Source organism: Coffea arabica, chromosome 2e (assembly GCF_036785885.1).
Source record: "Coffea arabica cultivar ET-39 chromosome 2e, Coffea Arabica ET-39 HiFi, whole genome shotgun sequence".
In the NCBI taxonomy this organism is placed as follows: domain Eukaryota; kingdom Viridiplantae; phylum Streptophyta; class Magnoliopsida; order Gentianales; family Rubiaceae; genus Coffea; species Coffea arabica.
Genome location: NC_092313.1, coordinates 60,057,252 through 60,078,655, shown reverse-complemented (window position 1 = coordinate 60,078,655; position 21,404 = coordinate 60,057,252). Strand labels below are relative to the sequence as shown.

The 21,404-nt window shown below is 41.7% G+C and overlaps 1 protein-coding gene across 1 annotated transcript; it reads right to left on the bottom strand.

Annotated features, from left to right (window-relative positions):
• Nucleotides 1-14,853: 14,853 nt before the first annotated feature.
• Nucleotides 14,854-17,893, bottom strand: LOC140036366 (uncharacterized). The gene is made up of 6 exons (XM_072077747.1): nt 17,289-17,893; nt 17,109-17,148; nt 16,306-17,042; nt 15,770-15,888; nt 15,130-15,521; nt 14,854-14,985 (listed from the first exon to the last, which is right to left on the bottom strand). The coding sequence occupies exons 1-6, from the start codon at nt 17,891-17,893 to the stop codon at nt 14,854-14,856; spliced, it is 2,025 nt and encodes a 674-aa protein (XP_071933848.1).
• Nucleotides 17,894-21,404: the final 3,511 nt, after the last annotated feature.

Below are 21,404 nucleotides of genomic sequence, written 5' to 3'. Positions count from 1 at the left end.
CAAAGTTTATGTCTTCTCCAATTTTCACTCTCACGTTCTTACCCTTGTAAGAAAAATAAATTTATGGAATGAGTTAGAAACCCAGTAAGGTTCCAAGAAAACATGCAAGTAAACTAGCAGGAATGATATAATGTATAGCAAAATAGATAACCAGATAGATCATGCAATAATGTACAGTAAAGATCAAATTCCTATCAACAGATATAGTCTGCTCTCAGGAACAGATACCACGGCAGTTTGTTCGAGGTCCGTTGACGCTCCATCAACCATGGAATTATAATATCTGTAGATCACCACTAAACGATCATCTCCGTCCATCGATCATCCCCCTATCGGGACCGAACTCCAATCAAGTACCCATGGTTCGTCAATCTCTTTGACCAAGCCCTTTGCCGGCTCAATTCGACCAATTAACCATGGATGGACTTACAATCCCAAGTATTCAAGTATTCACGAGTGGAGTTATTGGTTATAACCCAATGCTCACGTTAGTAAAGATTGGAGACGTTAGCTGTCACTTAACACTCTGTATTCAAGCATGTCACGAGTTCAAGTCATGAATTCAAGTCACGAGTAAACAGGTTAGGAGCTTCGTCCTTTACCCAAGATTGCCCAACTTACCCGACCACTCTAAAGCTGGTTTCAAACAAGAGATCCAACGAGGACTCAGTTCAGCCGTTACCGACCTACATTCACGTATACGCATGAGTAACCCAAGTTCTCACTTACCCGACATCTCGGATAAGGGTCCAAGGGCCCAGTTCAACAGCCGTAAGAAAATGTACAGCCGGTCTACAATCATACACGCGTACATGCAAGTCCGCACACAAGTTCAAATATTTCAAATCAAGATACATGTCACTTGTAAATCAAATTGCTTGTACATGTATGAACAAAATATCAAAAGTTTAGTTGAGTTAGGTCAAGTGCGATAAAGTACACACTCGCCTAAGAAATGACAAATCAAGTGCCTAGCAATTTTAGCATCAAGTAGCATGAAACATGCAGTTGGAACACTCACCGAGTCAAAGCAGAGCAACGTTAAACATTCGTCTTTGAGTTATACTCGTGTTCACAGCCAAACCCTAAGAGCAACTAGGACAAAAATATTATTGTCCAACCATCCAAAGTTTAGATGAACCAAGTTCACATTTTAGATTCAACTATGAGTCATACACCTATCTAAGTTGGCCTCCTAAATTCACAAGGGTTCAAAGACAAATTGGAAGGTGCAAATCAAGGAAAAATCCAAGTACATACTAGGGTAATGGTTCAACTATGGTTTTGGAGTAAAAGGAAAGCATTTGGACCCAAGTAATATGAGCAATCAAAGAGTTCACATTTCATTTCATTTCATTGCTAGAAATTTCCAGCAATCGTAAGATCCTCAAAACAAAAAGTCCAGCCACAAAAGTCAAGATTTTCACCATAAAAACTAACATGCTTATTAAAATTGAACTGTTCAAGATATGTCAATTTGCAGTCAAAGTTTTAGATGTAAAGTTGGAAACATCTCAGCTTCTCTTCTACGAATTCCAACAAAAAAAAATTCTAGCAAGCATCATTTTTTTGAAAAATCATAACTTGAGTTATAAATGTCAAAAAATCATACAACTTGCCCCGTTAAAAACTAGACTCGAAGCACTAACAATCTTTGGAAGACAAATGAAAGAGATTCAGTTGATAAATTGGTCCAAATTGAGTCACAAGCTACTACAACATTCCAGTTTTTTTACTTGTGCAGGGCACAATTTCCAGTCAATTTTGTCGATTTTCTGGTCTGTATATAAAATGAACCATAGCTCAAATTTTGTACCATTAGAAAGCTCTCTAAGTCTAGTTTCAAACGCAATAAACGGAATTCAATTCCGACTTTTCTATACGAAGTTATATCAAATTTCCCAAAGCTGCACAGTCTTGTGAAATTTTCAAATTGCTAATAATTATGAGAAAATGCTATTCTCACTAACAAAACCTCACTCCCTTGATTCAAGTTCAACATACACTTGTAGTATAAAGTCTCATAGGGTGTTTTGAGTAAAATTGAATTTAAAATCATCAAGAAATTTTGGAAGTCAAGGCTAAAAATCCAGCCCCTATTTTTGGCTAGCAGGCACATGGTTTCTCAATTACTTTTCCAATCATTCCATCAACCAATTTTCCAAGTTTAACCAAATCCATTAGATGTTATCACCTACATAACAAGAGATATCTATAGCTAAAATTTCAACAAGAAAACCACCATACTTACATATGATATCCAAACCCTAAGAACTCAAACATCAAGTTCATGAATCATCAACTTAAAAAATTTTCAAGATTCACCACAAGATTCACTTATCTTAAACATAAGACAAAGAAAGAAGGAAAAACTAGCATTTTGTTACCTCTTTTGCCTCCAAAACAAGATGAAAACCAACCAAGTTGTCGTGCCTCATTTTTGAACGAAAAATAAATAACTAAGAGTACGGGTTTATAAAAATGAATTTTTATATGTTTTTGATTGACAATGATTTTTTATTTTTAGAAAATAAATAAAGAAAATGGGTATAGAATGGGACTTTAAAAATGCGACGATTTTAGCCCAAAATAATAGTTTAAAAAGGGTTTTTAATAAAAAAAAATAGGAGTCGCCACTTGGTATTGAGTTAAGGTGTACCAAGTCACCTAAAATGAATTTTGAATAAAAAAGTAGAAAACCCCTTTTTAAACGATTTGAAGTCTTCAAAAATCAGAAAAAAGTGTTTGGGGGTCACGTTTGAAGAAAGGGAAGGCAAGGATAAAATCCAAGGCACCCTTTCAATCTAGCCAAGGTTAGTTGCGTGATTTAGTCAAAAAAATTTCTGATTTTAACCTAAAAATTTATCACATTTGAATGTCACTATATGGATGCAAAACCTAACCCTAGGAGGATATCGGGGGGATCAGAATATCTCTTTAAAGTTTAATTGGTGCAAATCACATTAATTGTGATGCCCAGGTTGACTCTTTGAAGAGGTCACGAATATGCAAAAATATGAAATTCGAAGGAAAGAAAAGAAAATAATAATTATACAAATATACATGACCTAAAGGAATGCATTATAATGGGTGCGGGGGCTAAAAATTTGTTACTTTAATTTTCCCTTTAATAGAGGGAATACAAGCGTGCTAAGATTAGAGAGCCATACTCGTCCATATCCTATATTCGAGGAGTATTTTCTTACCTAATCAAACAAATGATCTAACCTAGTTCTAATTTTCTTAAATGGAATATAAGTCTACATGTCATGTTTCACACATAGGGATAAGAAATATACATATAGGAGAAATTTAGGATAAGGGATATACATATAGTGGGAATATGGGATAAGGGATATACATATAAGGAAAATGTCATGCAAAATGAAAAAAACCCTAAAAGGTAGAAAATATGCATGAAAATGTAGTGACTGTCACACAAACATGATCTAGCACGTGAACGGTCCCTAAGGGTCTAGCGTTGGACTAGCTCATATTTATAAGTTCTCACTAGCATTGGACTAGTGAGAAATCAGAAAAGAGGGCCACAACTAGCGTTGGACTAGTGTGGAATCGGAAAAAGTGCTACAACTAGCGTTGGACTGATGTAGTGACATCATGCATTTATTATAATCAAATAAATAATATAAAGCAAATAAACACATAAATCACATAAAACACATAGCACATAAGCATGATATATAGATGTAAAACCCTAGGAAAGTGAGTAAACACGTAAACATATAGGCATGCAAAACACACAAAACAAATAAAACAAATAAAGACCTAACTATTACATTGGGGCGCTAACTACAATTTAAAGGGGGAAGGAATAAAATAAATACCTAACTATTACATCTTGGCATTTAAATGCCTCCCAAATAACCAAAATTGAATTAAAATAAATATACAAAATTAAAATAAATAAAGTGAATAAAGAAATAAATGAAATAATAAAAAAATCAAACAAGTATGCAATTACACACATAAAATCACATAGTAGCACATAGGATCAAGTAAAATCAAAATAAAGGAGTAGAGTGTACCTCCCTTGAATTGGTGACTTAAAGAAATGAAATTTTTCTTATTTACCCTCCAACACAAAGAAAAGGGTCAAAGGATTACTTTAATTAACATATAATCACAAGAAAAGAAAATAAACACGAAATTAAATCAATCAAATCATTCCAAGGAAAGTAAACTACTCATATTTAACAAATTAAGACAAACAAGGACCCAATTGAAAGAATTAAAGAAGTTTTAGGGGTCAAATCACTATTTTTACAAATATTAAGGGTCTAAATGAAAATAATAAAATTAAGGCCGAAGATGAAGCCTATCAAGATTAAATGTTAAAATCCACAAAAAATAAATGAAAATCCATTTGTTATAATTAAATAACAAAATTACTCAAAATTTCACTAAAAATCCAAATCAAAACAAGAAACTTATCAAAAATTATTAAACATCCAAATTTCATCCTAAATTTCACATATAATCTGTCCAAAAATCACATTTGAACATACCAAAGAATAATAACATATTAAAAGGACAAAATTGATTAAATTTTCCAATTTTCTGGGCTATAATAGCATTAGTCAAAAAATCTGGGGTCAAAGTGCAATTTATGGAAATTGTTTCATGCAGCCTGCGAAGCTTTCCAGTTCTTGTTTCTGCAACATCAAGCCATTTAGTAACCCAGGCAGCTTGCAAAAATTTGAAACAAAGCTTCGAACCCAACATTCATCAGATTCCATAAACCCTCATCAAACACAAGATTAAACATGCAAACAAAGGAAATCTAAGATGGGAAAAGCTGGCAAGTTCCGAGCTCATTCACAGGTTTCTAGGCTTTCTTATCAAATGTGTAAATCATGCGAATCAATCTCCAAGCAAAAAAACTTGCAACTGACTCCATTTAACACTATAACCCAACATCAAAATTACACAAACAACAAGAAAAGGAGGAGCTGCGATCAAGGAAGCATCAGAACAGACTTGCCCGAAGTTTTAAGCCATTTTTCTGGGTTGCGTGTTTAAACACATGAAGACCAGCCATAAACATCAAGTAAAGACTCATGGATTCATCAGATAACCCCATAGGAAACCCTAAACCCATTTTCTTAATAAGACTCATCCCATGAACTCTTATTGAATCAGATCTTATCAACCAAACAACATGGCCAACACACAGAACCAGCAAAAAACTCAAAACAGGAGCAAACATTCAAAAGATTCACATCCGTGGCCTTATCTTTCATAAAAACATCTTTAAACCCACAAAACAAGAGTCATTTGTTACCTGAGGATATTAGCACAGTTGAATGAGCCTGAGATCTGCCCAGAAATGTGTGCCGATTCCAAGAAACGCGTTCGAGAGATTTCGTCGCAGAGATTGCAGCCTTGGCGAGCAGGCTATTTGAGCAATGATTTGAGCATCTTCCCGACGTTATTTTGTAAAAATCCTTGAACAAAAGTCCAAGATCTGCCTCAGTAGATGTTCCAGATTGGCTAAAATCTCGAAGAAGTAGCCGATTTAATGGTGAATATCGCCTCCCAAAATGGCGAAAAATCAGCCTGAATAGTGAATTTTGTGGAAAAATTTCTTCACACGTTTTCTCTTTGTTTTTGCTCTGTTCTATCTACTGATCTTCCTCCTTCGTCCCCAGATTCTCCCCCAAGCTTTCCCCTTTCTGATTTCTTCCCTTTTCTCTTTCTTTTTCCCTCTTTTTCGCTTCCTTTTTCTCTCACGGAACCCTCTTTTTTTCTTCTTTTCTGGTTTTCCTTTTTCCGTTTCTCTCTCTTTCTGTTTTTTTCTTTTGTTTGATCTCCCCAGATCCTCCCTTGTTCTTGTTTTCCTCTCCCTTGCTTGCTCAGCCACCCTCCCTTTATCTCTCACTCTTGGTTCCTCTCTATCTCTTCCCCTCCGAAACCCTCTCCCTTTTTCCTTCCCTCGGTTCCCTTTTTTTTCCAAAACCCTCTCTCGGGTTCTTTTTTTTTTGCTCCCTCCGCCAAAGACTTTCTCGCCCCCTCCCTTCCTTTTGTTTTGTTTCTGTTATTTCTTTCCAATTTTCCTATTCTTGTTTTGGTTCCTTTTTTTTCCTCAGCCGAGAGCTCCCTTTTTTACTTTCTTCCCTTTTTTCTAGTTTCTTGCCCGTCATCTCTCCTTTGCTTTCTGTTTCCAAATTTTCCTAGACTTTCAAGTGTCTTGCCATCTACCTCCTCCTTGCATATGGTGTCAATAAAATGAGGACATTTGTCCTATTTGCATGCACTAATACTTGTCTAATACTCTTTAACACACTTGTTCAACATGCAAGCCCCCACCTATCTTCTTATTTTTATTTATTTTTTATATTTTTATTTTTTAAAATCAATTTAGGTAAACAAGAATGTTAATTCCTAAAGGCAATTGAATTGCAAAATTTTCATTTATTTTAAGGAAATTGAATCTAAGAAGATTAAAAGCAAATTTTTTTGAATTTTTGTGAGAATTTTCTTTTTTAGAAATTTAATGCAAAAATATCTTAAAATAAAAATGATGAACCTAATTTATAAAAGTAAGCAAAAATAAACATTAACTATCATTTAATCAATTAAAATAAAATAAAAAATAAAATGAAATAAAACAAGAATAAAAAATAGAACTAAAATTGAATTAAATAAAAATTAAAATTTTGGTATCTACAGCTTGCCCCTCTTTGTCTGAGTTTCAAAAGAACTTGAGATAAAGACGTAAACACCAAATACTTATCTGTATTTATTTTGCCGTGAACTGAAATGAACATAAAAAGGTGGGCAAAAAACCTCAATGGCCATTAAACTATTGGCGAGATCATGTTTTGGCCATCGAACTATTTTTTGTTAATAATTGGCCACTAAACAATTTAATCTGTTAACCCGTGACCATTTCATCGTTAATTGCTCTTAAGTTCTCAAATTAGCATTACACGTTGCAATGTTCGGGGGCAATTTTGTCCAGTGAGCTTACTGGCCCTAAAAGTCCAATATGGCTAATTTCAGAACAATAAAGGAGTTGCTGGACCTTCAGCATCTTCCACCGAGTCACCGGCCAAACCCCAAGTCGCATCCCTTAGTGTTCCTCGCACCACCGCCAGAGGAACCGCCACCACCCGTCGGAAGGCCACCGTGATAGTCCAAGAAGATTAATCCAAAACTACTTCACCCCTTCCACCAGAACTCGCCGTTCAACCAGAGGACTGCCGGTTGCTGCAGCCGGAGGAGACGTCCCCTAAATTCCGCTCCCGCCTAAGCAAATGAAAGATACGCTTGCCTGCTTGCTTCAAAGAAAAGTTGATATTCAATGCTTTCAAGCTGCAAAAGGTGAAGAATCGAAGCAAAGCAAACCAAACTGCCCCAAAATTCCCTAAAAAAGATTCTTGCCACTTATAACTAATCTGATGTACATGAGATATTTGATATATTGTTTGGGAGGGTGTCCTGAAATATTGGAGATTTAATTTTGAGAAGGGAGTCCAAGCTCAAGAGTTCAAGACTCCGACTTTCTCTATTTCTCTCCCATACGGCACTAGCTGTTGCCTGGAACTAGAAGATATGGGCACTTTGAGTACCAGTCCTCTGCTTCCAAAAGACCTAATGCGTGTAGTGGGGCAAATTTCCCAGTAGCCACGTGTCAGTTCGGACATGAGGACCTGTCAGCTCGGCCAACTAATCTACGGATGCCACATGTCAGCTCGGCTGTTGTGATATGGCAGCTCGGGTAGAGCAGCTCGGAATAGAGGGAGGTCAGCTCAGCCGTAGCCGCTGCCTCTCCATGAAGTGGGCCTGATGGGCCGCCGCCTCCGGACCTTTAGGGGTTGTCATACGAAACCCTAGAAGGACTCCGAACCCTAAGGGGACTTTGACTCCTATATGGAAACTACGACCCATGAAAGCCTATATATACAGCGCCACAAGACGACACAAGGTACGCCATCTACAGTACTCTCTACTGTTGTTCTACTCTTGAGCTCTACTGACTTGACGGTCGGAGCTATTCCAGGGACTCTAGTCCCGCCGTCGTTCTTTCTTCGCAGGGCATTCTGCTCGGTCTTCCCCTCTCAGCTCGCAGCAGCACAGCTCGGATCGCTTTCCAGGACTGAGCTCAGTTCGCTGGCTTTCCTCCCATCAGCTAGTCCCTGACCAGCTCGTTCAGCTCGCAGCAGCTCAGCTCGGATCTGGTTTTTGGCAGTCGTATCAATTGGCGCCGTCTGTGGGAAACACGTTACTCTTCTTCGCGAATCATGCCGAAAACTAGGTCAAAGAGAAACGCTGGCGGATCCAAGGGGACGGAGCGAAGCGGCCCCCAAAACTCCCCTCGGGATCCAACACCTGGAGAAGGAGGGGCAGGGCCCTCACGAATCCCGCCCGAACAGCTGGTTCAGATGGTGGCAGAAGACCTGCCCACCTTTGAGGCGATCATGAACTACCTCAAGGGGCAGTTTGGAGGTCAACCGGACAAGGAGCCTAAGGTCCAGGGAGCAGACCTGTCAGAGTCCCGAACTGGGAGTCCCAAGCACGGGGCCAAGCTGGCACATCGGGAACTCACGCGTGAGCAGGTCGAGGTCGTAGAGCCCTCTCACAAGAACTCCCGAACTGAACACCCGGAGCCCGTCCGGAGGCTCTCCCCCCTGAAGGAACGACAACAGGTACAGGACGAACTGGACCTACTGCTGGACCCGGAGGCGGACAGGTACATTGCTTCCCCCTTTGTGCTCGATATCTAGGAATACCAACTGCCCGCGAAGTTCAAAATTCCAAACATGAAATCTTACGACGCAACCACGGATCCGGAAGACCACCTGTTCGTATTCATGACGCAGATGCATTTACAAAAGGCCGCGGATGCGGTCAGGTGCAAGACCTTCCCGATGTTCCTAGAAGGAAGGGCCCGGCAGTGGTTCCAGGGACTTCCCCCCAGGTCGATCAGGTCTTTCACCCAGCTTGCACGACTGTTCTCAGCACAGTTCGTCTCTTCACGGGCCTTCTCTAAAAGCACCGCTCACCTCATGACTATCCAGCAAAGGGCTGAGGAGTCACTACGCGAGTACATGGTGCGATTCAATAATGAATCCCTCCAGGTCCGCGACCGAGACGACAAGGTGGTCATGGCTGCCTTCATCAACGGGCTGCGCAAACAGAGACTATATACCGAGTTCGTAGAGAGACCTCCCAAATCAGTTCGGGAGATGTTGGACCGAGCTCACGAAAGGGCTAATGCAGTGGAAGCGAATCGCTTGAAGGGTGAACAGGAGAAACTGCCTAGGTCAAGCAGGCCGTGAGAGCCGCTGAGGCCGAGCTGACCAGAGACACAGTTGAGGCCAAACAGGCCGGAGAAACTGCCGAGGTCACACGAGCCGAGAGTTCAGCCGAGGCCGAGCTGGCCGGAGACGCAGATGAGACCGAGCTGGTCGGAAAGGCTGCCGAGGTCATACAGGCCGCAAGAGCAGTCGAGGCCGAGCTGACCAGAGACACAGCTGAGGCCAAACAGACCGGAGAGGCTGCCGAGGTCACACAAGCCGAGAGATCAGCCGAGGCCGAGCTGGCCAGATATGCAGCTGAGGTCGAGCAGGTCGGAGAGGCTGCCGAGGTCATACAGGCCGCAAGAGCAGTCGAGGCCGAGCTGGCCAGAGACAGCTGAGGCCAAACAGGCCGGAGAAGCTGCCGAGGTCACACGAGCCGTGAGATCAGCCAAGGCCGAGCTGACCAGAGACAGCTGAGGCCAAACAGGCCGGAGAAGCTGCCGAGGTCACACGAGCCGTGAGATCAGCCAAGGCCGAGCAGGCCGCGAGAGCCACCGAGGCCGAGCTGGCCAGAGACGCAGTTGAGGCCGAGCAGGTCGGATAAACTGTAGAAGCCAAACAGGTCGGCGAGGTTGTACAGGCCGAAGGAACCAAGGAGGATGCTGGACAGGCCATCCCAACCCAGACATCGTATATTGATAGAGTATCAAGCAAGGATGTGGAGTCGGAGCCCTCCTAATCAGCCCTACGGGGAAAGAATTGGCTTGCGCCTCGAGGTTCGACTTCAGGGACTCCAATAACGAGTCCGAGTATGAGGCTCTTTCATTAAAACTCACTCACTCTGTCCATACATGACCTGAGTTGTTTGGTCGCGCATGGTCCTATCTTTTCGTGCAAATATATGAACTATTTGGAAGTTAGTTCGCGCGCTAGCCCAGGGTCTGTTCGTGCAAGTGTATTTGGGCAGCATGATAAGAAAGACATGAATGAAAAATTTTGCTAAGTATAGAAGAAACAAAAGTCTATTCAGTCCACAAAGAAAAAACGAACTGGTCCTACTCAGTTCGGTCTTACAAGTTATTCGAGCAAGGGCCGCAATCGTGGAATCATGGGTCTCACACCGAACTGACTCTTCGCCAAGAAACTTGGTCTAGACTCACGTGACTCCCCAGTGACTCTAGACTCAAAGGGGGGCTAGTGTAGTGGGGCAAATTTCCCAGTAGCCACGTGTCAGTTCGGACATGAGGACCTGTCAGCTCGGCCAACTAATCTACGGATGCCACATGTCAGCTCGGCTGTTGTGATATGGCAGCTCGGGTAGAGCAGCTCAGAATAGAGGGAGGTCAGCTCAGCCGTAGCCGCCGCCTCTCCATGAAGTGGGCCTGATGGGCCGCCGCCTCCGGACCTTTAGGGGTTGTCATACGAAACCCTAGAAGGACTCCGAACCCTAAGGGGACTTTGACTCCTATATGGAAACTACGACCCATGAAAGCCTATATATACAGCGCCACAAGACGACACAAGGTACGCCATCTACAGTACTCTCTACTGTTGTTCTACTCTTGACCTCTACTGACTTGACCGTCGGAGCTATTCCAGGGACTTTAGTCCCGCCGTCGTTCTTTCTTCGCAGGGCATTCTGCTCGGTCTTCCCCTCTCAGCTCGCAGCAGCACAGCTCGGATCGCTTTCCAGGACTGAGCTCAGTTCGCTGGCTTTCCTCCCATCAGCTCGTCCCTGACCAGCTCGTTCAGCTCGCAGCAGCTCAGCTCGGATCTGGTTTTTGGCAGTCGCATCACCTTCTTCACTCTACAAAGAACACCGAAGCTCTATTCTTGTGTACACAACATGTGACGACCCTACCTCCCCCTAAGGCGAACCAAAGGGTTCGACGGACCGCCTGCCTAGCTCTCGCCAGGATTACGGAGACGAAACGTACAAGAACTATCTAACTTGCAAGAGAAATTCCAATAAAACAAACCATCGAAGCTTATCAAGTCATACACACACAAGAAATATGATCCCGAATGATAATACAGCATTCGAACGCTTAACCGGTCACCGAAAACAAAGAAACGAAAATTTGTCGTGGATGAATAGTATCTGCCACGTCACTGTCCGGCTGCAATTCGGCCGGATTCTAGGCCGGATAGAGGGCAGTGGCCAAAACCAAAAGGGATTTCAAACCCCTGCCAATCCGACCGGTAATCCGGCTGGATTCAGGCCAGAGGCTAAGCCCGAAATTTTTTTCTTCCTCCCCTGCATATCCGGCCAGGTATGCGGCCCAAAGTTGGCCGGATTCTTGGCCGGATTTGATGAACAGTATCCACATCAAGGGTTTCCTATTTTTCGCAAATTCCATATTTGTTCAAAATTCCGACCAAAACACAAGGAACCTATGATCACCACTATTGAAAGAACATACCATGTAATATATACATTATATAACATAACATAACACATTCTCAAAGGTAAAGAGTTACAAGTACAAATCAGAAGAGAATGTTTGATAGGTTACATCTAGGGTTTCTCCAAAATCGAGGAGCTATACAAAAGAACAAAATGCCTAACTAGCTCAACTCGTTCTCAATGACAATTCCAAAATGATTCTTGTAAGGAAAACAAAATAACGAGGGTGAGCTTACGCTCGTGAGGTACCAACAAGACCCACAAGTAAACACATATTCTCACATAGTTATCCAAAGCTCATAAGGAAACAAATCAATATAAAAGGATACAATTGGCTCTCAAGAGTCCCTTTCCACTTGCCGTACTTGATTTTAGACCCGTTGACACTCCGTTAACCTTAGAAGAGAAGAACAAATCGTAGATTTCCACTTTACTCCATATCCCCTCCACCGGTCACCCCCTTACCGAGCCCGAACACCTTACAGTAACAAAGAGGGTAATACTCGAGTATACCAAAATGTCGAGGAGTTAACACTCCACTCGACCAACAGTGAACCCAAGGTCCGTTATCGATTCGCCCAATCCCTTGCCGGCTCAACTCGAATAACGACCAAAGATGTATGAGCTCAAATATCACAGTTAAGTTAACGGGCATAGCCCAAACAATATTAAAACATATACAGTTACGATTACACAGTTAAACGGTAACAGTAGTACTTATAAGAAATCGAGAGCGATAAAGTACACTCTCGTCTCATTCAAGCCATTCAAGTTCACGTAGCAAGTATAAACAGTCATTTAAGTATTAGACCATATAATGGTACACTCACCGAAGTAAATAAGTAAATTCACAAGTTCGCTTCAGACGTAAACCCCGGATCACCGGCACGACCTACAACAAGCAAAAAAGTCATAATTGAGATTCAAACACGTGTCAAATCATTACAAATGAGCCACTAATATAATATACCAAAAGTGAAATAGGGTGACAATGGTGTGGAGCACGAATGACCCCAAAACCTTCCATTTCAACTTCCCCCCACTCTCAACTCAAGATTACTCAAAATTCTTACCATTTGGGCAGTATTTCCCTTAACATTTCTCATTTCCAACCTATCATTCAACACCCAAACTATCACAAGTGCAAATACAATTTATAGGCTATTCAATCCACCTCCTTAGGGTCACAAAACCCTTAAATCTCAACTAGTTACAAGCTCTTGAACCAACCTTAGAAAAGCCCCAACTATATAAACCCAAAAACCAAAATTTCCCTTAAAAGCTGGAATTTTCCACTATAACCCACATTTAACATATAGAGGCTCCAAATTACTCAATATAAGGCTATCATTCCATTGCCAACCATAATATATCATATAAAACAGAAAATTCACCAATAAATATGAAAATTGGACAAACTCAACCATAAACCATGAAATACTCCATAAAATAGCATCTTCAACTACTAACACCTGCTAATTTAACATTATAACTCACAAAGAGAAAATTCTTGACCACTCACCTTCTCAACTACAAGAAGCAAGGTAGCTAGGGCTTGTTCTTCACAAATGGCTCCACCAATCACCTTAGCCTCACTTAACAACTCACTTGTGTGGAGAAATTAGGAATTTTAATGGTTGGTTTACAAGATTAAGCAAGAAAGGAAGGAAAATTGAAGAAACTTTTCTCTCTTCTTTGTCTCCAAGTGCACAGCCAAAAGGAAGGAAATGGAGATGATTTTGGGTCAAAAATTGATTTAGTAAAAGTGAGGAAAGACTAGTCAAAAGTCCCACCTCCAATAGGAATGCAACATGTGGCTTTCTCAAGTTTATCTCATTCCTTTGTCTTCCAATACTTATTTAAACTAGCTAATCTCTAATTAGCTCATAATACCATGTAATATAATCCCCGTAGATAAAACTTCTCCACATTCCTCACATTTACCACACTTAACGCATTAGTGGGTCCCACATCAACGGTACACCACCATTAACACAGAAAATGACTTATTTTAAAAAAAATGACTAAAAATCATATTTTCTCATGAAAATCCCCAAAAAATTCATATAATAAAGAAAACATGAAAATGGTGCACAAAATTCTAAAATAAATGCCTAGAAAATAAGAAAATTTCTGGATCTCACACTCTCTCCCCCTTAAAGAATTTCGTCCTCAAAATTTCTCACCTGAATCATCAAACAGCTCAGGGTATTTCTTTTTCATCTCTCCCTCCATTTCCCAAGTCACCTCTTCGACTCCGTGGTTCTTCCACAGAATTTTCACTAAGGGAATTTGTTTATTTCTCAACTCCTTAACCTTTCTATCTAGTACATGCACAGGTCTCTCCTCATAGGTAAGGGCTTCATCAATTTCAATCTCCTCTGGTTGCACAATATGAGTCAGGTCAGGGTAGTACTTTTTGAGCATTGACATGTGAAAAATATCGTGAATCCGGGACAAGCTTGGCGGCAACTCGAGTTGGTATGCTACTTTTCCAACCCGTTGGAGAATTGTGAAAGGTCCTACAAATCTGGGTTGGAGTTTCTTTCCTCTACCAGCAGTAACACTCCGCAATGGTGTAGTCTTAAGGAAAACACGATCCCCAACTTCAAATTCCAAATCTTTTCTTCGGTTGTCCGCGTAACTCTTTTAGCGACTTTGAACTGTTTGGAGCCTCTGACGGATTAACTTGACTTTTTCTTGGGCATCCTCCATCCAAGGAATGGTTGTAGGGTCCAAAACCTTCTTTTCTCCTATTTCATCCCAGTATATCGGTGATCGGCACTTCCGTCCATAAAGAGCCTTATACGGTGTCATTTGAATCGACGAATGATAACTGTTATTGTAGGCGAATTCCACTAAAGTCATATATTGACCCCAGTTGCCTCCAAAGTCCAAAATACAAGTTCGTAACATATTCGCAAGGGTCTGAATTGTTTGTTCCGACTATCCATCCGTTTGAGGGTGATAGGTTGTGCTTAGATTCAGTTTCGTTCCCAAGGTCTCCTAAAATTTTTGCCAAAATCTCGATACAAATCAAGGGTCTCGGTCGGAAACTATACTCACCGGAACTCCAAGTAATCTCACAACCTCATCCATATACAACCGAGCCAACTTATCTATGGAATACTTCATATTCACAGGTAAGAAATGAGTCGATTTGGTTAACCGGTCAACGATCACTCAAACGGCATCATGTCCTTTTTGAGTCTTAGGTAATCCAGAAACGAAGTCCATGGTGATGTTCTCCCATTTCCATACGGGTATCTCCAAAGGCTGCAGCAACCCTGAAGGTTTTTGGTGTTCAGCCTTAACCTACTGGCACACAAGACAGGTTTGTACATATTGAGCTATATCTCTCTTCATTCTATCCCACCAGTACAACTGTCGTAGGTCCTGATACATCTTATTACTACCCGGATGGATTGTATATTTGGATCGATGAGCTTCCTCCAGAACCTCTTGTTTCAAATTTTCACCATTAGGCACCACTATCCGATTCTTAAACCTCAATATCCCCTTAGGACTCAGATTGAAATCAGAAATTTCCCCTTTCTTCACCTTTTCCACCCATTTCTGAACCATTGGATCCTCAGTTTGAGCCTCTTTGATTCGACCCAAGAGCTTGGATGTCACATGGATATTTCCAAAGGTTATCTTCTTATGTTCCAATTTTGGATTCCACTCACCAACGGTTCCTAACATTTTCCATTCTTTGACCATTAACCCAGACATTTGAGTCTTCCGACTTAGGGCATCAGCTACTACGTTAGTCTTACCCGAATGGTAATTAATAGTACGGTTATAGTCCTCCAAGAATTCTATCCACCGGCGTTGCCTCATATTCAACTCTTTTTGAGAAAAGAGGTACTTAAGACTCTTATGATCAGAATAGACCTCAAAAATCATCCCGTATAGGTAGTGTCTCCATTTTTTCAGAGCAAAGACAACGGCGGCCAGCTCTAAGTCATGAGCAGGATAATTTTGCTCGTGAGTTTTCAGTTTTCTAGACGCATAGGCTATCACATTCTGATTTTGCATCAATACACACCCCAAACCTTCCCTCGAGGCATCGGTATAAACAGTAAAACATCCTTACTGTTAGGCAAGGTCAGAATAGGGGCCATGGTCAACCTTCGCTTCAACTCCTGAAAACTATCCTCACACTTATCACTCCACAGAAACCGACCACCTTTCTTTGTCAGATCAGTTAAAGGACTAGTAAGTTTTGAGAAATCTTTGATAAATCGATGGTAATAACCTGCCAACCCTAGAAAACTCCAGATCTCAGTGGGATTATCAGGTCTTTTCCACTCAGTTACTGCTTCCACCTTCGCTGGGTCTACGGCCACTCCCTCTTTCGAAATCACATGCCCCAAGAAAGAAACTTTCTCCAGTCAAAACTCACATTTACTAAATTTGGCATACAACTGGTGCTCTCTCAGGGTTTGCAAAACCAACTTTAGGTGTTGCACATGCTCCTCACGGGTTTTCGAGTAGACCAAAATATCATCAATAAACACGACGACAAATCGATCCAGGTAGGGTTTGAAAATCCAATGCATTAGGTCCATAAAAGCGGCAGGGGCGTTGGTCAGTCCGAAGGGCATGACAGCAAATTCGAAATGCCCATACCGAGAATTGAAGGCAGTTTTAGGCATATCTTCCTTTCGAATCAATAATTGATAGTACCCTTGTCGAAGGTCTAGTTTTGAAAAGACCACTGCACCTTGCAACTGGTCAAACAACTCATCAATGTCGGGTAGCGGGTATTTATTCTTAATAGTCACGTTGTTCAACTCTCGGTAATCGATACACAATCTCAAGGTCCCGTCCTTCCTTTTAACAAAGAGAACGGGTGCCCTCCAAGGAGATCCATTCTCACGGATAAAATCCCGCTCCAAAAGGTCTTGCAACTGCAATTTCAACTTCTTGAGTTCTGTAGATACCATACGGTATGGGGTCTTGGAGATAGGTGAAGTCTCCGGTAACAAGTTAATCTCAAATTCTATCTCTCTTTCCGGTGGTAGATTCACTAATTCATCGGAAAACACATCCAAATATTCACCCACTACTGGAACATCTTCTACTTTCAATTTATCGGTGGGAGTGTTAATGAGAAAGGCTAGGAACCCTTGTGCCCCTCTACTCAATAGTTTCCTAACCCGAATACCCGAAATCATTGCAGATGAGGGTAGATTGCCCTTCACATCTAGCCTTAATATTGCCTCCCCAGGGATACGAAATTCCACGATCTTCCTCTCACAGTCCAACTGGGTATCATATCTAACTAACCAATCCATACCCAATATCACATCGTACCCCTTAATGGCTAAACTTATCAAATTCCCCAATAATTTTTTCTCTCCTACCTAGATTTCACAGTTTACGTACATTTTGCTAGTAACCAAACACTGGTCCCCTGTAGGAGTACTTACTTCCAGATCATATGGCAAACTAACAGGGGTGATATCAATTCTACACATGAAATCAGGATTAATAAAGGAATGGGTGACATCGATGTCTATCAAAATCCTAGCTAGACGGTGGAAGACAGGAATCGTACCTTCCACCACCTCCGTCAAGTCAGGGACAAGACGTTGCTCGATAGAATACACCGAGCAGGCACCTTCGGTTTCACTCCTTCCACTTTCGATTGTTTTGAGGTATCTTTCGATGATTGTATAGTCCCTCTTATCTCTCGAGGTTGGATCGGACAATTGGCGATCTGGTGCTCCGCGCTTCCACAGTGTAAGCACTTCCTCTCTTTCCTCCAATAATTATCCTCCGTATGGTTTGGCTTCCCACAGAAGCCACACGGACCACGAGAAATAGTGGCAGAGCTCCCCTGGGAAGCACTCCTCTGTCGACCTCGTCCACTTTGGCCACCTCTTGGCGGAGTACCTCTTGCTGTACCCGGAAGTCGTCCCGTTCCAGCTTCCCTTCCAAATTTGGGAGGGGTACTCTTATCCCTTTGACTAGAACTACCTCCCGAGAGCCCACGTTTTCGAACTTGGAAGTTCCTCACTTGGAGCCTTGCATTCTTAGCTCGCAAAGCCTTCTCCACTGTATCACTAAAAGTAGTGATTTGGGCTACAGCCAAGTCCTTTTGGATTTCCACGTTAAGCCCCTGAATGAAACGTCTCACCCTCCTTTGTTCCGTTAGAATAAGTTCAGGAACAAATTTCGACAAGCGGGTAAACTGGCTCTCGTATTCGGCCATTGATTGGGTGCCTTGGCGAAGTCGGATAAACTCGTCTTCCTTCTTTTCCTGGATCAAAGGCGGGAAGTACTTGGCGTTAAACTCCCTTACGAAGTTCACCCACAGTGTTGGTGTCTACTCTCTCTCCCACTTGGTTCGTATAATATTCCACCAAGAACGGGCGGCCCCTTCTAGTTGAAAGACCGCAAAAGTAACTTACCTCTCTTCCGAGTAGTGTAGGGCAGCAAAAATGTCTATTATCTTCTCCAATCACTGTTCGGCCACGTCTGGATCAGGCCCTCCAAGAAACTTCAGTGGAAAAAATTTTTGAAACCTTTTGAGAGCTCGATCCTCGCTCTCTACATGATTTCCAGGGTTTTCGGGATTCCCAACAGGTGGGTTAGGGTTGTGGTCCTGTTGTTGCACGACATGTGCTAGAAGATCAGTCATCCGCTGGATAGCAGTGGCTACCTGAGCGTTGGGATCAAGTTGGGGTTCAGGGTTTAGTTCGGGCATGGTTTCCTTAGCACCCCCTTCAGTCGTGGGTTGCCTACCACCACGTTCACGGCCTCGACCATTACGAGTGCCCTCCATCGATCTAAGTCAATCTAAGGTCAAAATATAAGTATAACGTTAAATGGCACATAACCCCTTCACTTATAATAAACATAAACAATTAGCCAAAACAAGTACCTCATAAGGCATTTAAACACATAAAACATATACATATAACACATAACAGGATCAAACAGTTACACAGTAGTTCAGTCACATATATACAAGAGGAATCCCATGGAACAAAATTCGATCCGCTTGCATCTTCATGATGCCTCTCAGTTTGAGTATCTCAGCGTGATCTTGGGCGACCACATGATCTATATAAGAGTATCTCTGGCAACGACTACAACGTCGGGTGCGGCTAGCAGTATACCACAACCGGATCGGACCTCTAGGTCGCTCCTGATAGTCGATGACTCGATATCGCCTTCGCGGTGGCTCACCTCCGCTCCCACTAGCTCCGTCCATAACCTATAAGAGAGCCATCAGTGGTGTCTTAAATGATACAATAGCACTAATTCATATGCGAACACAAATCCCTACGGATCTAAAAATCTAGTCCTAGTTGCCCAGATTATCTCAACTTAGGCTCTGATACCAACTGTGATGGCCCCATCTCCCCCTAAGGCAAACTAAAGGGTTCGACGGACCGCCTGCCCAATTCTCGCTAGGACTATGGAGACGAAACGTACAAGACCTATTTAACTTGCAAGAGAAATTCCAATAAAACAAACTATCGAAGCTTATCAAGTCATACACACACAAGAAATATGATCCCGAGTGATAATACAGCATTCGAACGCTTAACTGGTCACGCAAAACAAAGAAACGAAAATTTGTCGTGGATGAACAGTATCTGCCACGTCGCAATCCGGCAGGATTCTAGGCCGGATAGAGGGCAGTGGCCAAAACCAAAAGGGATTTCAAACCCCTGCCAATCCGGCCGGTAATCCGGCCGGAAACTAGCCAGATTGCCCTGGCCGGATTTAGGTCAGAGGCTAAGCCTGAAATTTTTTTCTTCCTCCCCTGCATATCCGGCCAGGTATGCGGCCAAAAGTTGGCCGGATTCTTGGCCGAATTTGATGAACAGTATCCACGTCATGGGTTTCCTATTTTTCGCAAATTCCATATTTGTTCAAAATTCCGACCAAAACACAAGGAACGTATGATCACCACTATTGAAGGAACATACCATGTAATATATACATTATATAACATAACATAACACCTTCTCAAAGGTATAGAGCTACAAGTACAAATCAAAAGAGAATGTTTGATAGGTTAAATCCAGGGTTTTCCCAAAATCGAGGAGCTATACAAAAGAACAAAATGCCTAACTAGCTCAACTCGTTCTCAATCACGATTCCAAAATGATTCCTGTAAGGAAAACAAAATAACGAGGGTGAGCTTATGCTCGTGAGGTACCAACAAGACCCACAAGTAAACACATATTCTCACATAGTTATCCAAAACTCATAAGGAAACAAGTCAATATAAAAGGATACAATTGGCTCTTAAGAGCCCCTTTCCACTTGCCGTACTTGATCTTAGACCCGTTGACACTCCGTCAACCTTAGAAGAGAAGAACAAATCGTAGATTTCCACTTTACTCCATATCCCTTCCATCGGTCACCCCCTTACCGGGCCCGAACACCTCAAGTAACAAAGAGGGTAATATTCGAGTATACCAAAATGTCGAGGAGTTAACACTCCACTCGACCAACAGTGAACCCAAGGTCCGTTATCGATTCGCCCAAGCCCTCGTCGACTCAAATAGAATAACGACCAAAGGTGTATGGGCTCAAATATCACAGTTAAGTTGTCGGGTATAGCCCAAAAAATATCAAAACATACACAGTTACGATTGCATAGTTAAACAGTAACAGTAGTATCGATAAGAAATTGAGAGTGATAAAGTACACTCTCGTCTCATTCAAGCCATTCAAGCTCACGTAACAAGTATAAACAGACATTTAAGTATTAGACCGTATAATGGTATACTCACCGAAGTAAATAAGTAAATTCACAAGTTCGCTTCAGACGTAAGCCCCAGATCACCGGCATGACCTACAACAAGCAAAAAAATCACAATTGAGACTCGAACACAAGTCAAATCATTCCAAATGAGCCACTAATATAATATACCAAAAGTGAAATGGGGTGACGATGGTGTGGAGCACGAATGACCCCAAAACCTTCCATTTCAACTCCGCCCCACTCTCAACTCAAGATTACTCAAATTTCTTACCATTTGGGCAGCATTTTCCTTAACATTTCTCATTTCCAACCTATCATTCAACACCCAAACTATCACAAGTGCAAATACAATTTATAGGCTATTCAATCCAACTTCTTAGGGTCACAAAACCCTTAAATCTCAACTAGTTACAAGCTCTTGAACCAACCTTAGAAAAGCCCCAAATATATAAACTCAAAAACCGAAATTTCCCTTAAAAGCTGGAATTTTCCACTATAACCCACATTTAACATATAGAGGCTCCAAATTACTCAATATAAGGCTATCATTCCATAGCCAACCATAATATATCATATAAAACAGAAAATTCACCAATAAATATGAAAATTGGACAAACTCAATCATAACCCATGAAATATTCCATAAAATAGCATCTTCAACTACTAACACCTACTAATTTAACATTATAACCCACAAAGAGAAAATTCTTGACCACTCACCTTCTCAACTACAAGAAGCAAGGTAGCTAGGGCTTGTTCTTCACAAATGGCTCCACCAATCACCTTAGCCTTACTTAACAACTCACTTGTGTGGAGAAATTAGGAATTTTAATGGTTGGTTTATAGGATTAAGCAAGAAAGGAAGGAAAATTGAAGAAACTTTTCTCTCTTCTTTGTCTCCAAGATGCACGGCCAAAAGGAAGGAAATGGAGATGATTTTGGGTCAAAAATTGATTTAGTAAAGGTGAGGAAAGACTAGTCAAAAGTCCAATCTCCG

Bases quoted from the DNA above. Each gene is read 5' to 3' on its own strand.
- LOC140036366 (XM_072077747.1), bottom strand. From the start codon at position 17,893: ATGGCCGAATACGAGAGCCAGTTTACCCGCTTGTCGAAATTTGTTCCT. The intron at 17,043-17,108 runs GTAAGTACTCCT...TGTGAAATCTAG, and splicing joins GTTTGCCATATGATCTGGAA to GTAGGAGAGAAAAAATTATT. The intron at 15,889-16,305 runs GTATGGGCATTT...AAAACTTACTAG, and splicing joins AAAACTGCCTTCAATTCTCG to TCCTTTAACTGATCTGACAA.